The sequence below is a fragment of the Carcharodon carcharias genome, chromosome 14 (assembly GCF_017639515.1).
Source record: "Carcharodon carcharias isolate sCarCar2 chromosome 14, sCarCar2.pri, whole genome shotgun sequence".
NCBI lineage: Eukaryota > Metazoa > Chordata > Chondrichthyes > Lamniformes > Lamnidae > Carcharodon > Carcharodon carcharias.
In genome coordinates, this window is record NC_054480.1 from 38,269,790 (window position 1) to 38,287,136 (window position 17,347).

At 44.3% G+C, this 17,347-nt stretch overlaps 1 protein-coding gene across 1 annotated transcript in view; it reads left to right on the top strand.

Moving 5' to 3' along the window:
• LOC121287518 (neurofilament heavy polypeptide-like) overlaps positions 1-8,381 on the top strand; it is a 33,877-nt gene extending 25,496 nt beyond the window's left edge. Inside the window, exons 8-9 of the mRNA XM_041205452.1 lie at positions 6,422-8,309; positions 8,369-8,381. Coding sequence (XP_041061386.1) covers positions 6,422-8,309; positions 8,369-8,381 — 1,901 coding nt within the window. The remainder of the gene's footprint in view (positions 1-6,421; positions 8,310-8,368) is intronic.
• Positions 8,382-17,347: the final 8,966 nt, after the last annotated feature.

Sequence of the window (17,347 nt, forward strand, 5' to 3'; positions counted from 1 at the left end):
CTCAAGGAATCAGCCAGGATCCCTTGGGCACCCATAGGGGTGAGGATCAGCAGGTGCACACCCTGGGGCCATCTACCCAGTTGCCCCTGCGAGTGTCTGGCCCATCCAAATCCCCACTTTCTGTCACCCCAGCAGCTCCACTTCCACAGGCCGAGGAGGGTGCCACTGCTAAATAGCAGTACCCTGAAAGCAGGCCAGGGTCTTTCAGGTCTCAGCCCTCAAAAGGATGCCCACCAAGGTCATCACAAAAGTAGCAATCAGCAGCCGCTTTCATCTACACTGTGGATGTCCGGATAGCACCAAGACGTAACAGCAGGGTTAGGAAGATTAAGAAGATATAGTTGCACAGCCTGAGCACAGGTGTTAATCACTTATACATAATGTTCACTATTGTAAATAAACTCCAAGAATGCCTCCTTGTTCTGATGAGCTGTCTTCATGTCATTCAGATATGAAACCTTTCTGTACAAGATAAAGGCAGGTGTCTCAGTCCAGGGCCTCTTCTCTGTGCTCTGTGCAGGCTTCAGACCAAAGTGATGGTCCAGCCTCACACACCCTGGACACATTGCTGATCGCTGCACCTTGATGGTCCTTGCCATTGCTTCCAGAATGTCGTGGGCAGGTGTTGTAGGGTGGCCAAATTGTGCTATTAGTGATAGAATTATCCACAGACACTTCTTGGGTGGAAACATTAAGTTTATTTACAATATACTCAGCAGCAACTACACGTGTGCTTTCAACTCCAACTCCGTCTCTACACTGACGGCTGAGGTAGCCTGCGCTAATCTCCTATTGGTTACTACAGATCATGTGATCTTGTCTAACAAGTATTATTCTTAAAGGTATGTTACACATTAAATAAAACTATAATTACTACATTTCTCCTGCTTTAACTTGGCGATACATATTATATTTACAAGTACAAATTTTTCAAGACAAAATAATATATAAACAGCTAAAGGAATTTAGAAGTTCAGTCTTTCAGGTGGTTTCCTGGTACTTTGCAGCTCCACAACTTCAGATTCTTTCTCAGGAACCTCTTTTTCTGGAGTTCCCTGAAGATCAGGTGCTTCGGTGGGCACTTGCAGTTCTGTATCCTCAACTCTTACAGGAACATCAGACATATCAGTCCTGAGTTGAGTATCCTCAACAGGAAATGCAGACCCAGTCATGATCACTGGTGGTACCAAAACTTGATGATTTGTCTCTCCCTTCCTTAAAAGGTCCACATGTTTACGGGTGATCCAGCCTTCCACCTCCACGTGGTAACGTAGAGGCCAAGTCACCGCACTTATTTCACCTGGTAACCGCTTTGGTCCTTTCCTGAAGTTTTTCACATACGCTGGCTCTCCCATAGTAAATTTCCTCTCGCAATTATGCCAGTTGTGTCCAGTTTTCTGGCTTCCCTGACTCCTTTCCACCTTCCCCTCTAAATTTGGCATTATTAAACTCAATCTCATTCTGAGACGGCGTTTCAACAATAACTCCGCAGGTGTGACACCTGCTGCTGTATAAGGGGTAGCCCTCTAATAAAAAAGTGTGATAGTTTGGCTGCCAAGGAATCTCCAGTTAGATTTTTCATGCCTGCCTTGAATGTTTGAACTGTCCTTTCAGCCAGTCCATTTGAGGAAGGGTGGTATGGTGCAGTTTTCACATGAGTGATACCGTTGAGGCTGAAAAACTGTTGAAACTCAGCACTTGCAAATGCCATGCCATTATCACAAACAACTACTTCTGGTAGTCTGTGAATGGCAAAACTCTGACATCGTTTCTCAATTGTGGCGACTAACGTTGGTGTCTTCACCTCATGTATGTCAAACCATTTTGAATGGACGTCAACAATGAGCAGAAACATTGTTACCAGGAAAGGTGCAACGTAGTCAATGTGTAACTGTGCCCAGGGTCTACCTGGCCACTCCCATGGGTGTAACGGAGCTGTCACTGGCGACTCTTGCAGTTGCTGACATTGCACACAGTACTTTACTAAACTCTTTATTTTGTCATCCATCCCAGGCCACCATAGATACCTGAGTGTTATGGTCTTTATTCGGGAAATACCTAGATGGGCACTGTGTAGTTCAATTAAAAGTGTTCCCTTCCCTTTGGAGGAACTATCACTCATGCTCCCCACAATAAGATGATATCCTGGCTGGTTATTTCATGTCTTCTGTTGAAGTATGGTTTCATTTCGTCAGATGTGAGCTCCTGTGAGCAACTATGTAGCACTTTTTCTTGTACCTGAGATAGGACTGTTTCCCAACTTGTCCAGTCTTTGATTTGTCGAGCGCATACCGCCAAGGAATCTAAGAAATTTAACAGTAAAGCAAGTTCCTCTGGAACTGGGATGTGCTCATCATTTTCTTGTAAAGGCAAACGACCAAGTGTGTCGGCATTTGCGATTTGATTGCCAGATAGACGTACAGAAGTGTATTTGTATGCTGCCAGAATTAAAGCCCATCGTTGTATTCTTGCTGAGGCTGAGTGGTATAGCCTTGTCCTCACTAAACAATCCTGGCAATGGTTTGTGCTCTGAAACGATTATGAAATGGTGGCTGTGTACGTGCTTGTGAAATTTTTTGACACTAAAGATGATGGACAGGCCTTCTTTTTCTATCTGAGAGTATCCCTTTTCCGCTGTGGTGAGTGTACTTGATACTTAACCTAAAGGCCGTTCCATGCCGTTGTCTATCCGATGAGAGATAACTGCTCCCACTCCATCGGGAGATGCATCATATGTCAGCACCAATTCTTTCGTCTGGTCATGATGCACTAATAGATTGGATGAATGCACTAATTGTTTCACTTTTATGAAAGATTCTTTCTGGTGCACCTCCCAAGATCAACGTTAGTTCTTTTTGAGCAGAGAATGCAGGGGGCCCAGCACTGTAGACAAATTGGGTAAGAACCGTCCATAATAGTTGATCATTCCTAGGAATGATTTGAGGTCTGAGGTGTTCTTTGCGCAGGTGCTTCACTTATGGCTCTCACTTTCTCCTCAACCGGGTGGAGGCCCTGTGAATCCATCCAGTGACCCAAATAGATTACCCCCATCACTTGGAACTTGCACTTTTCTTTCTAGTGCAGACTTTAATCTTGGCTTTCTTTTTGACTTCACTGTTGGCCAGACTTCTCTCAGATGCAAGCTCAACTTGTCTGGGCTCGGTGGTTAAGTCTCTCAAACTTTAATTATCTGTTTGCTTCTTGGAAAATTGTGACTTTTGTTTCCAAAGCCTCTTTGGCTACATTTAGCATCAGCTCTTTGCTAGACAGCTAGCTTCACTGAGCTGGAACTGCCTTGGAGTTTATCCGAACTCCTTTCTCCTGGCTGTATCCAACTATACAGGACTCCCAGGGCTTCTTGTGAGCCCTCTCTGATTACCAGGGCTTCCCTGAGCCCTATTCCATCACCATGGCTTGTCTTGAGCCCTCTCTGATTACCAGGGCTTGTCCTGAGCCCTATTCCATCACCATGGCTTGTCTTGAGCCCTCTTCGATTACCAGGGCTTCCCCTGAGCCCTCTTCACATTTCTACTGCTGTGCTTCCATTCTACTGTTTGAGACGGCCTCCATTTCTTCATGTTGCTGAATGGTTATGCACCCCTTTTGCATTTGATCTTGAAGGACAATCAGCTGTTCTTTCAACTGTTTAATTTCTTGTTGCCCTTCCTCTGGGTTCTCCTCTTGCCCCAAGTGGAGTTGCCCTCTCTCTGGAGTCTCTTCCCTTCAGCAGAGTAGCCCACTCTCTGGGATCTCTTGTTGCCTTCCACAGGGTTACCCTCTCTCTGGGGCCTATTGTTCCCTTCGGCAAAGTTGCCCGCTCTTTAGGGTCTCTTTTCCCCTTCAGCTGAGTTGCCCTCTCTCTGGGGTCTCTTTTTCCCTTTGGCAGAGTTGCCCTCTCTCTGGGGTCTCTTGTTGCCTTCCACAGAGTTGCCCTCTCTCTGTGGTCTCTTCTAATTTTCTGTCCATAACCATTTTTCTTATATTTACCACTTTAAATATATTGCTGCTTTAAGAGCAGTCACTGATTTTTTTTTAAACTGGGGCTGTCTCTGCAGCTGTCAGCTTTTCAGTGCTGTATTTCCCATGCTTTTTGAGTTTTGGCAGGATCCCCACAATCGTGAGCTTTCTTTTCTTTTAACTTTGTAAAACTTCGTTCATGTTCGGAGAAAACATAGCAGTGATTTCTTCTCAGTTTTCTGGGCAATTCTGCAGGTTTCTTTTAGATTTAAAACTGCAGCACTGCTTTCTGCTCTGCTGCTTTTTTTAAACTTGTAAACTGTGTGCCAGATTCTCTAACCTACTGAGCCTGTGGGGCAGCTGCCTATTTTACAATTAAGTACAGATTCTCTTTTTAATTTTTCATTTTGTTCAGCTGGATTGTCGATTCTCACTCAGGGGTTTTGCAATGTTGGTATTATTTTTTAAATATTGGGAGTGCTCCAGGAGATTTCTCAGCCATTTGGATCAGGGCCCTTTTTTTCTTTAGTTTAAATCAACAACATACCTGGTCAGTATATCTTTCTTTCTTTTTAACCTGATTTCTTCTGTTCAATCCTATTTTACCTCATTGCCAGTTTGCTGTAGGGTGGCCGAGTTGTCCTATTAGTGATAGAGTTGATCTGCAGACACTTCTTGGGTGGAAACGTTAAGTTTATTTACAATATACTCAGCAGCAACTACATGTGGGCTATCAATTCCAACTCCACCTCCACACACTACTCTCCTATTGGTTACTACAGATCATCTGATCTTACCTAACAGGTATTATTCTTAAAGGTTCATCATACACTCATTGAAACCATAATTACTACAGCAGGCATTACAGAGTTCCGTCATTCTCTCTGTGTGCTCCCAGCACCTTTTAAGGTGGGGCTGGCCCCCATCTTGTCAGTATCTGTGACCAGTAACGCTGTGCTCCAGAAGTGGTCAGGTGCTGAAGGCAGACAAAGGATCAGGCACGTTTAAAGTTTCATAGCTGCATCTCCATGATATGACCCTGATCACAGAGCGCATTCAGGGAGGGCATGTGTGCTTCCATAAGCAGACTGGATTCAAACATTCACAGATACAATGTGAGGATCTATGGTGTTTCCTTACTGCATTTCATCATCATCCTCCACAAATCTAGCAGCTATGAGAGCCACCTAAGTGCGCCTGCCTCGTCTGGCTAATGTGATGTCCTCATTGCTGTCATCGTCGCCTTCGAGGACCTCCTCATCTTCATCCCCATCAACGGCCTCCTCATCAGAGGAGACCTCCTATTCCTCCATCTCCTCCTCAGCCTGCTTCTCTCCCTGTTGGAGTGCCAGGGTCTGAAGGGCGCAGCAGGCGGCGACGACGTGTGACACCCACTGTGGACTGTATCACAGGGCTCCACCAGACCAGCCTAGGTACCGGAACCTCATTTTCAGCGTCCCAATTATTTGCTCCACCAACGTGCGAGTTGCAGCATGAGCCTCATTATACCTTTGCGCTGCTGCAGTTGGAGGCCACCCCACAGGTGTCATTCGCCACATCCTATGCAGGTAGCCTTTGTCCCTGAGGGCTCCCTGAAGGCGGAGAGCTGCCTCAGGGAGCTGAAGGCCCAAAACCAAAGGCCCAGGAAATAAAGTTGTTAAAATCAGGAAAAAAATGTCCAAACATCAGAATCAGGCACCTGAACATATAGATTATAAAAATGCAGTGCACAGATTTCTATTTTTATTTTATTTAATAACAGAAACCTGATCCCTCATGAGGTTTCATGAAAAATGTAAAGGCCGCCTGGCCAATTTGCCCATCCGCCAACCGTAAGGTTGGACCAGCTATGTAAAATGACAGACAATTGTGCTGTTAATGGGATTAATTGCCCTCTTAATTGTTGGCGGGCAAGGGCAAAAGTCAGAAGTGTGCTCGCCTACTGAAATCTTGTGCAAATAGGATGACATTGGGACACTCGCCCGAAGTCATCTTGTGTGATTTCATACCCGATTGGGTCGGGCATGTGCCCACTCGATCAGCGTAAAATTCAGCCCTCTGGTTTTTACACTCCTGGTCTACCAAAACCCCACTTCAATTGAGACAGCTGATGATTTAAATGGCCAACTGCCTCTGTAAGCCATGCATGTGTGAAGTGTCCCACCCCGATTCTCACCCCCATGAAAATGTTTGGGAGCAGGACTTCCGATTTTCAGGCATTTCCCCTGTTTTGGCCATAATGGAGAGCCTCTTGTTATTGTAAAAATCTAAATCTTCATATAATCAAATAATGGTAGGTTGACATTGCTTTAAACATTTTAGTAAAGCAAATAGAAATGGAAGAAACTTCTATAAATGTAAATGTTCTTTTAATAGTTTATTGGACCAAATAAATTAGATTTATTTATTTCAATCTTTTGTTTATTCCCATGTTAATGATAACTTATAGCATATTGACTTACAGTTGAGGAGGAATCTGAAGAAGGATTTGAAGATGGGGAAGATGCTGCAGACAAGGATGAAGACACTGAAGTTGTGACTGGAAATTTAGAAGAATCAAGAACTGAACCTTCAGATGTTGTGGTCAATGTCCTTGCAATGGAGAAATCTAACACTGAGTTTTTAGATTTTGTGGCTGAAGGCTCTTTAAAAGTAGAATCTACCACTGAACCTCTAGAAGCTCCAGATAACTTTTCTTCGACTCAAGAGCCCCACACAGAACTTGCAGGTACTTTAGATGAGGTTTATGAGGAGGAAAAGCCCAACATTGATTCTTTAGGGGCTGTTGTTGAAGTTTATGAAGATGACGAGCCCAGTGTTGATTGTTCAGGTGCTGTGGCTGAGGTCCCTGGAGGGAAAGGGACCAGAGCTGAGTCTTCAGGTGCTGTGGTTGATGTCGCTGAAAAGGAAGAGCCCAGGTATAAGTGTTTAAGTGCTGTGGCTGAAGCCTTTGGAGAGAAAGAACATAGTTCTGAGATCTTAGATGCTGTGACTGAAGTCCCTGAAGAGAAAGAGGCCAGTTCTGAGTCTTCAGATGCTGTGGTTGAAGTCCTTGAAAGGGCAGAGTCAAATGCTGAGTCTTCAGATGCTGTGGTTGAAGTCCCTGAAGAGAAAGAGGCCAGTTCAGAGTCATCAGATGCTGTGATTGAAGTCCTTGAAAAGGAAAAATCCAATGCTGAGTCTTCAAGTGCTGTGGTTGAAGTCCCTGAGAAGAAAGAATCCAATGCTGAGTCTTCAGATGCTTTGGTTGAAGTACCTGAAGGGAAAGAGGCCAGTGCTGAATCTTCAGGAGCTGTGGTTGAAGTCCCTGAAGAGAAAGAGGCAAGTTCTGAGTCTTCAGGTGGTGTGGTTGAAGTCCTTGAAGGGAAAGAGGCCAGTCCTGAGTTTTCAGGTGCTGTGGTTGAAGCGCCTGAAGAGAAAGAGGCCAGTTCTGAGTCTTCAGATGCTGTGGTTGAAGCCCTTGAAAAGGAAAACTCCAATGCTGAGCCTTCAGGTGCTGTGGTTGAAGTCCCTGAAGGGAAAGAGGCCAGTTCTGAGTCTTCAGATGCTGTGGTTGATGTCCTTGAAAGGAAAGAGTCCAATGCTGAGTCTTCAGGTGCTGTGGTTGAAGTCTCTGAAGAGGAGGAGGCTAGTTCTGAGTCTTCAGGTGGTGTGGTTGAAGTCCCTGAAGTGAAAGAGGCCAGTTCTGAGTCTTTAGATGCTGTGGTTGAAGCCCCTGAAGAGAAAGAGGCCAATTCTGAGTCTTCAGATGCTGTGGTTGAAGTCCTTGAAAGGAAAGAGGCCAGTTCTGAGTCTTCAGATGCTATGGTTGAAGTCCTTGAAAGGGCAGAGTCAAATGCTGAGTCTTCAGATGTTGTGGTTGAAGTCCCTGAAGAGAAAGAGGCCAGTTCAGAGTCATCAGATGCTGTGGTTGATGTCCTTGAAAGGAAAGAGTCCAATGCTGAGTCTTCAGGTGCTGTGGTTGAAGTCTCTGAAGAGGAGGAGGCCAGTTCTGAGTCTTCAGGTGGTGTGGTTGAAGTCCCTGAAGTGAAAGAGGCCAGTTCTGAGTCTTTAGATGCTGTGGTTGAAGTCCCTGAAGGGAAAGCAGTCAGTTCTGAGTCTTCAGATGCTGTGGTTGAAGCCCCTGAAGAGAAAGAGGCCAGTTCTGAGTCTTCAGATGCTGTGGTTGAAGCCCTTGAAAAGGAAAAATCCAATGCTGCATCTTCAGGTGCTGTGCTTCAAGTCCCTGAGAAGAAAGAATCCAATGCTGAGTCTTCAGATGCTTTGGTTGAAGTCCCTGAAGGGAAAGAGGCCAGTGCTGAATCTTCAGATGCTGTGGTTGAAGTCCTTGAAAGGGAAGAGTCCAATGCTGAGTCTTCAGGAGCTGTGGTTGAAGTCCCTGAAGAGAAAGAGGCCAGTTCTGAGTCTTCAGGTGCTGTGTTTGATGTCCCTGAAGGGAAAGAGGCCAGTTCTGAGTCATCAGATGCTGTGGTTGAAGCCCTTGAAAAGGAAAAATCCAATGCTGAGTCTTCAGGTGCTGTGCATCATGTCCCTGAGAAGAAGGAATCCAATGGTGAGTCTTCAGATGCTTTGGTTGAAGTCCCTGAAGGGAAAGAAGCCAGTGCTGAATCTTCAGATGCTGTGGTTGAAGTCCTTGAAAGGGAAGAGTCCAATGCTGAGTCTTCAGGAGCTGTGGTTGAAGTCCCTGAAGAGAAAGAGGACAGTGCTGAATCTTCAGATGCTGTGGTTGAAGTCCTTGAAAGGGAAGAGTCCAATGCTGAGTCTTCAGGTGCTGTGGTTGAAGTCCCTGAAGAGAAAGAGGCCAGTTCTGAGTCTTCAGGAGCTGTGTTTGATGTCCCTGAAGGGAAAGAGGCCAGTTCTGAGACTTCAGATGCTGTGGTTGAAGTCCCTGAAGGGAAAGCAGTCAGTTCTGAGTCTTCAGATGCTGTGGTTGAAGCCCCTGAAGAGAAAGAGGCCAGTTCTGAGTCTTCAGATGCTGTGGTTGAAGCCCTTGAAAAGGAAAAATCCAATGCTGCATCTTCAGGTGCTGTGCTTCAAGTCCCTGAGAAGAAAGAATCCAATGCTGAGTCTTCAGATGCTTTGGTTGAAGTCCCTGAAGGGAAAGAGGCCAGTGCTGAATCTTCAGATGCTGTGGTTGAAGTCCTTGAAAGGGAAGAGTCCAATGCTGAGTCTTCAGGAGCTGTGGTTGAAGTCCCTGAAGAGAAAGAGGCCAGTTCTGAGTCTTCAGGTGCTGTGTTTGATGTCCCTGAAGGGAAAGAGGCCAGTTCTGAGTCTTCAGGTGGTGTGGTTGAAGTCCCTGAAGGGAAAGAGGCCCGTTCTGAGTCTTCAGATGCTGTGGTTGAAGTTCTTGAAAGGAAAGAGGCCAGTTCTGAGTCATCAGATGCTGTGGTTGAAGCCCTTGAAAAGGAAAAATCCAATGCTGAGTCTTCAGGTGCTGTGCATCATGTCCCTGAGAAGAAGGAATCCAATGGTGAGTCTTCAGATGCTTTGGTTGAAGTCCCTGAAGGGAAAGAAGCCAGTGCTGAATCTTCAGATGCTGTGGTTGAAGTCCTTGAAAGGGAAGAGTCCAATGCTGAGTCTTCAGGAGCTGTGGTTGAAGTCCCTGAAGAGAAAGAGGACAGTGCTGAATCTTCAGATGCTGTGGTTGAAGTCCTTGAAAGGGAAGAGTCCAATGCTGAGTCTTCAGGTGCTGTGGTTGAAGTCCCTGAAGAGAAAGAGGCCAGTTCTGAGTCTTCAGGAGCTGTGTTTGATGTCCCTGAAGGGAAAGAGGCCAGTTCTGAGACTTCAGATGCTGTGGTTGAAGTCCCTGAAGGGAAAGCAGTCAGTTCTGAGTCTTCAGATGCTGTGGTTGAAGCCCCTGAAGAGAAAGAGGCCAGTTCTGAGTCTTCAGATGCTGTGGTTGAAGCCCTTGAAAAGGAAAAATCCAATGCTGCATCTTCAGGTGCTGTGCTTCAAGTCCCTGAGAAGAAAGAATCCAATGCTGAGTCTTCAGATGCTTTGGTTGAAGTCCCTGAAGGGAAAGACGCCAGTGCTGAATCTTCAGATGCTGTGGTTGAAGGCTTTGAAAGGGAAGAGTCCAATGCTGAGTCTTCAGATGCTGTGGTTGAAGTTCCTGAAGGGAAAGAGGCTAGTTCTGAGTCTTCAGATGCTTTGGTTGAAGTCCCTGAAGGGATAGAGGCCAGTTCTGAGTCATCAGATGCTGCTGTTGAAGTCCCTGAAGGGATAGAGGCCAGTTCTGAGTCTTCAGATGCTGTGGTTGAAGTCCTTGAAGGGATAGAGGCCAGTTCTGAGTCTTCAGATGCTGTGGTTGAAGTCCTTGAAAAGGAAAAGTCCAATGCTGAGTCTTCAGCTGCTGTGGTTGAAGTGCTTGAAAAGGAAAAGTCCAATGCTGAGTCTTCAGATGCTGTCACTGAAGTCCCTAAAGAGAAAGAGGCCAATTCTGAGTCTTCAGCTGTTGTGGTTGAAGTCCTTGAAAGGGCAGAGTCCAATTCTGAGTCTTCAGCTGCTGTGGTTGAAGCCCCTGAACAGAAAGAACCCAGTTCTGAGGTTTCAGGTACTTTGTTTGAAGTCCCTGAAGTGAACGGGGCCACTACTGGGCTTCCAGGTCCTGTGGTTGAAGCCCTTGAAAAGGAAAAATCCAATGCTGAGTCTTCAGGTGCTGTGCTTCAAGTCCCTGAGAAGAAAGAATCCAGTGCTGAGTCTTCAGATGCTGTGGTTGAAGTCCCTGAAGGGATAGAGGCCAATACTGAGTCTTCAGATGCTGTGGTTGAAGTACTTGAAAGGGCAGAGTCCAATGCTGAGTCTTCAGATGCTGTGGTTGAAGTCCTTGAAAAGGAAAAATCCAATGCTGAGTCTTCAGGTGCTATTCTTCAAGTCCCTGAGAAGAAAGAATCCAATGCTGAGTCTTCAGATGCTGTCGCTGAAGTCCTTGAAAGGGAAGAGTCCAATGCTGAGTCTTCAGGAGCTGTGGTTGAAGTCCCTGAAGGGAAAGAGGCCAATACTGAGTCTTCAGATGCTCTGGTTGAAGTCCTTGAAAGGGCAGAGTCCAATTCTGAGTCTTCAGCTGCTGTGGTTGAAGCCCCTGAAGAGAAAGAACCCAGTTCTGAGGTTTCAGGTACTTTGTTTGAAGTCCCTGAAGTGAATGGGACCACTACTGGGCTTCCAGGTGCTGTGGTTGATCTCCCTCTAGGGGCCAAATCAAATGTTGCATCTTGTTTAATTAAGGATGGAGCCCTTGCAACCGAGGAATCAAGTGCTGCAACTCAAGATGTTATAGATACAGTTCATAAAACAAAAGAATCCAACAAGATGTCTCTAAATGTTCCAAATGAAACCTCTGAAATGGAGGAATGTAATGCTTCAAGTCTAGGTACAGGGGTACCAGCAAGAAAGGAACCCATTCCTACAACTCTACTTCCTCCTGATCAAATCTCTGTCATCGAAGAATCCATGGCTAAATCTCCACCTGCTGTAGTGGGAGAATCAGAAGTGGCTTCTCTATGTCCTGTAGATGGAATCCTGCCAGGTGGAGTGCCCATAATTCCATTAATAGATGTTGATGCTGGTGAATCAGGACAAGAAGAAGCTGAAGTTGAGGAGTTTGAACCAATTGTACAACAGGTATTTATTTCTGAATTCTCATAGTATTAACTAAGCAAATGTATGACAAATCGCCAATGTGATAGAAAACATTACTTTGACTCATCCTGAATGCCAGCTTGAAAATGTTTTTTTTAATATTTCTGTGGATGCTCTCACTTTACATTTTGTCCTTGAACATGTTACTAAGCTATCATATGGAATTGTTACTAAAAGCTGCTGCACAGTTGAATGGAATGTTTTTGATTTGTTGCTGTTAAAGTTAAACTTAGACAAGTTAACAGAACTAATGCTACTGCTTTGTAAAGCCTTCAGATTTTTACTAGGTGAAAGAAGTATTATAGTACTGTTGATAACTGCTGACACATTGCCTTTTACTCTTATATTTGTCCTCGCTAAGAGTGATATGTTAAAAGGAAATCATGATGCTGACGATTTAAGAATGCCACAATTGTTGGAAGTGGTTGACGAAGAAACCTTGTTGTATCCAGGCTGGCATAAGTGTGGTTCCTGGCAAGAGATTAATACCACCGCGCCTGCTATAAGTACAAACCAGAACGCCACCACTCATGATCAGATTGGGCCTTCATCAATGGCAGTGAATAAGGTGCAGCCAGAGCCCAACTCTACTGCATTTGTTGCAGAGTCAACAGATGCCATGAAAACATCCAACTGTGAAAACAAAATGCCATCACCTGTGATGCAGGTCAGTGAAGAAAGATTTTAATATCTGTTCTACAGGAGTGGCCATCATACATTGTAAGACTGATGTGGTTTCCTGTAGCATCATAAATTTCATGCTCAAACTCAGGCACTCATCTGTAAATTTATTTTTCATTTGTTTAGTCTGACTGCATTCCTTGCAGCAAAGAGCACAATTTGATTCTGGCTCCTTTTTTATGGAACACAAGAGCAATCAATGAAAAATAAATGCATGGTTCATGAATAATATTCCTGCTGAATTAATTTTTGCAACAAAATTGGATTTGTTTTAATGCAAGTTATGATGATCTGGAATGGCAGTGCCTGAAAAGGGTGGTGGAAGCAAATTTAATAATAACTTCCAAAAGGAAAATGGAGGATTACATGAAGGAAATGATTTGCAGGGCAATGGAGAAAATGCAAGGAAATGGGACCAATTCATTCAAATAGCCGACACAGTCAAAATGGGCAGACTGTCCTCCTCCTGTGCTAGTATTCTATGCAGTACTGATAAAGTGCTCTGTTAATAGAGGCGCCATCTTTCAGATGGGACATTGAACAAGGTCCTGTCTGCCACCTCAAATGGATGTAAGAAGTGCCATGGTAATGTTTGAAGAGCCAAGAGATTTCCCTGGTGCCCAGCCAAACATTTATCCTTCATCCAATATTACCAATGCAAATTAATTAGTTATTTATCCCATTGCTGTTTGTGCAACCTTGTTATATGTAAATTGGCCATTGTGTTTTCCTGCATTACCACAGTGGCACACTTGAAAAGTAATTAATTGGCTGTCTGGCACTTTGGGGCATCCTGAAGTCAGCAAAAAGGTGCCTTACAGTTGCACGTTCTTTTTATAAGTCCTCATTGTGTTAAACTGTACATTGTTCATTCATGAATTTTATGTAAATAAATCAGTTACAATCAGACAGCATCAACATGGTTTTATGAAAGGGAAATCATGTTTGACAAATTTATTAGTGTTGTTTGAGGAAATAACAAGCAAAGTGGTAAAGGGGAACTGTAGATGTGGTTTACTTGGAATTCCAAAAGGTGTTTTCAATAAGGCGTCACATCAAAGTTCTCTTCACAAAATAAGAGCTCATGGTGTAGCCAGTAACATATTAGCATAGATAAAGGACTAGTTAGCTAACAGGAAGTGGAGAGATAAACGGGTCATTTTTAAGTTGGAAAGCTGTAACTAGTGGAGTGCCACAGGGATCAGTGCCGAGGCTTCAACTATTTGCAGCCTGTATAAATGACTTGGATGAAGGGACCAAATTTATGGGAGCTAAATTTGCTAATGACACAAAGTTAGGTAGGAAAGTAAGTCACCAAGAGGACATAAAGAGTCTACAAAGGATTTAAATAGGTTAAGTGAATGGGCACAAATTTGACAGATAGAGTATAATGTGGGAAAATGTGAACTTGGCATTTTGGCATGAAAAATAAAAAAGCAGTATATTATTTAACTGAAGAGAGATTGTAGAACTCCACCATGCAGAGGGATCTGGGTGCTCTGGTATATGAATCACAAAAAGTTAGTATACAGGTACAGCAAGTGATTAGGAAGCCAAATGGAATGTTGGTATTTATTGCAAGGGGAGTTGAGTATGAAAGTAGGGAAGTGTTGCCACACCAGTACAGGACCTTAGTTTTTAAAATGTATTCTTTCCAAGGGATGCGGGCGTCGCTAGGGCATTATTTATTGCCCATCCCTAATTGCCCTTGAGAAGGTGGTGGTGAACTGCCTTCTTGAAAAGCTGCAGTGACATTCCTTCCATCATAACATCAGAAGTGGGACTGTTTGCTGATGATTACACAATGTTCAGCACCATTTGCCACTCGTCAGATACTGAAGAAGTCCATGTCCAAATGCAGCAAAACCTGAACAATATCCAGGCTTGGACTGACAAGTGGGCAAGTAACATTTGTGCCACATAAGTGCCAGGCAATGACCATCTCCAAAAAGAGAGAACCCAACCATCAACCCTTGATGTTCAATGGCTTTACCATCATTGAATTCCCCCACTATCAACCTCCTAGGGGTTGCCATTAATCAGAAAATGAATTGGACTATCAATATAAATACAGTCGCTACAAGAGCAAGTCAGATGCCAGGAATCCTGTAACGAGTAACTCACCTCCTGATTCCCCAAAGCATGTCCACCATCTACAAAGCACAAGTCAGGAGTGTGATGGAATACTCCCCACTTGCCTGGATGAGTGCAGCTCCCACAACTCAAGAAGCTTGGTACCATGCAGGACAAAGCAGCCCATTGATTGGCACCACATCCACAAACATTCACTCACTCCACCACCGATGCACAGTAGCAGCAGTGTGTACTATCTACAAGATGCACTGCAGAAACGCACCAAGGCTCCTTAAACAGCCCCTTCCAAACCCACAACCACGACCATCTAGAAGGACAAGGGCAGCAGTAGATGAGAACACCAACACCTGGAAGTTCCCCTCCAAGTCACTCACCATCCTGACTTGGAAATATATTGCCGTTCCTTCACTGTCACTGGGTCAAAATCCTGGAACTCCCTTCCTAAAAGCACTGTGGGTGTACCTACACCATATGGACTGCAGCGGTTCAAGAAAGCAGCTCATCACCAGCTTCTCAAGAGCAACTAGGGATGGGCAATAAATGCTGGCCCAGCCAGCGAAGCCGACATCTCGTGAATGAATTGAAAAAAATTCCATTTGGTGTAGGTACACCCACAGTGCTGTTAACAAAGGAGTTCTATGATTTTGACCCAGTGACAGTGAAGGAACGGTGATATAGTTCCAAGTCAGGATGATGTGTGGCTTGGAGGCGAACATGAAGGTGGTGGTATTCCCATGCATCTGCTGCCCTTGTCCTTCTAGGTGATAGAGGTCACATGTTTGGAAGGTGCTGTTGAAGTATCCTTGATGAGTTGCTGCAGTGCATCATATAGATGGTACACACTACTGTCACTGTGAACCAGTGGTGGAGGGACTGAATGTTTAAGGGTAGTGGATGGGCCTCTTGGTCCTGGATTGTATCAATCTTCCTGAGTGTCCTTGGAGCTGCACTTTTCCATGCAACTGAAGAGTATTCCATCATACTCCTAACTTATGCCTTATAGGTGGTGGACAGGCTTAGGGAAGTCAAGAGAATTCCCAGCCTCTGACCTGCTCTTGTGACCACAGTATTTATATGGCTGGTCCAGTTCATGTTTCTTGTCAATGGTAACCCCCAAGATGTTGATAGTGGGGCATTCAACAACGGTAATGCCATTGAATGTCAGGGGGAGATGGTTAGATTCTCTCTTGTTGGAGATGGTCATTGCCTGGTACTTGTGTCGAGCTAATGATACATGCCACTTATCAGCCCAAGCCTGAATGTTGTCCAGGTCTTGCTGCATATGGACACAGAGTGTTTCAGTAACTGAGGAGTCACGAATGGTGCTGAGCATTGTGTAATCATCAGCAAACATCGCTACTTCTGACTTTGTGATGGAGAGAAGACCATTGATGAAGCAGCTGAAGACGGTAAGATGAGATAGCGATTGGAGTACTGTGTACATTTTTGGTCTCCTTAATTCAGTAGGGATATAATTGCATTAGAAGTAGTTCAGAGAAGGTTCACTCGACTAATTCCTGGGATGAAGAGGTGAGCTTATAAGGAAAGGTTGAGCAAGTTGGGCTTATATTGATTAGAGTTTAGAAGAATGAAAGATAATTTAATTGTAACATATAAGATCCTGACAGAGTAGATGCTGAGATGGTGTTTCCCATTGTGAGGAGTCTAGACCTAGGGAACATACTTTAAAATTAGGGGTCTCCCATTTAAGACTGAGATGAGAAGAGTTTTTTCTCTGAGGCCTGTGGAATACTCTCCCCTAGAGAGCAGTAGAGGCTTGGTCATTGAATATAATCAAGGCTGAGTTAGACAGATTTTTGATTGACAATGGGGTCAGGGTTATGGCCGCAGACAGGAAAGTGGAGATCAGCCATGATCTTATTGAATGGTGGAGCAGGTTCAAAGGGCTGAATAGCCTACTCCTACTCATAATACCTGTGGTCTTGTACATCGCATGGGAGAGAGGAGCAGCAACTGGTAAATAAGCTACTGAAACCTGTTTCACGATTCAATTCAATCTTAGGTGAATTGTACCTTAACTCCATTTGCCCAACCTAATACCATATCCTTTGATATCTTTAACAAAAAATTTTACCAATATCAGTCTTGAACATTGCATTCTGGATTCCATCAAAGGAAAAAGTACTTCTATGTATACCCTATCAAATCCCTTCATCATTTTAAACACTTCAAATTGATCACATTTCAACCTTCTAAATGAAAGGCAATACAAGGCAAGCCTCTGCAGCCTGCCCTCAATTTAACCCTTTAAGCCATAGCATAGTTCTGGTAAAAGTGTTCCACCCCTTCCAAATAAAGTATCACTTCCCCATTTTTGAATTCCAGCCACTTTGAGTTAAAGGCCAACTTTCCAATATCCCTTCATCAGTTTATGACTGAAGGTCAATGACCTGAACTCTGTTTCTCTTTCCATAGATGCTGCCTGAAGAGCTGAGTATTTCTAGCATTTTCTATTTTTATTTCAGATTTCTAGCGTTTACAGTATTTTGCTTTTATTCCATTAGCCTTTTTGGTTACCTTGTGTACCGTAATAGCTTTTAGTGATTATGTATATGACACCTAAGTCCATTTTTCTCTCCACAGCTCCTAGTCTCTCACCTTAAAGAAAGTACTCTGATTTTTCTTTCACTGATCCAAAGCGGATGGCCTCACATTTCCTGACATTGAACTCCATCTGCCATGGTTAGTTAGAGTCATAGTGCAGAATCATCCCAGAATTGCACTAAGTGCAGTAGCGGGCATGAAAAACGACATTTTACCCACCGGCCACAGTGGCAGGTTTTTGCACAGTATCGTCCGTTTCCCGCCTTATTAATTAAACAGCCACAGGAAACATGCCACCTCGCTGGCGGGCAGCCTCTGAATTGCCCACCACACCATTACCTCACCATTTCCTCACTCCGGGTGTCATATCTAAACTGCAGCCGGGCACACAGTTCTCAATGCTTGTAGCCCA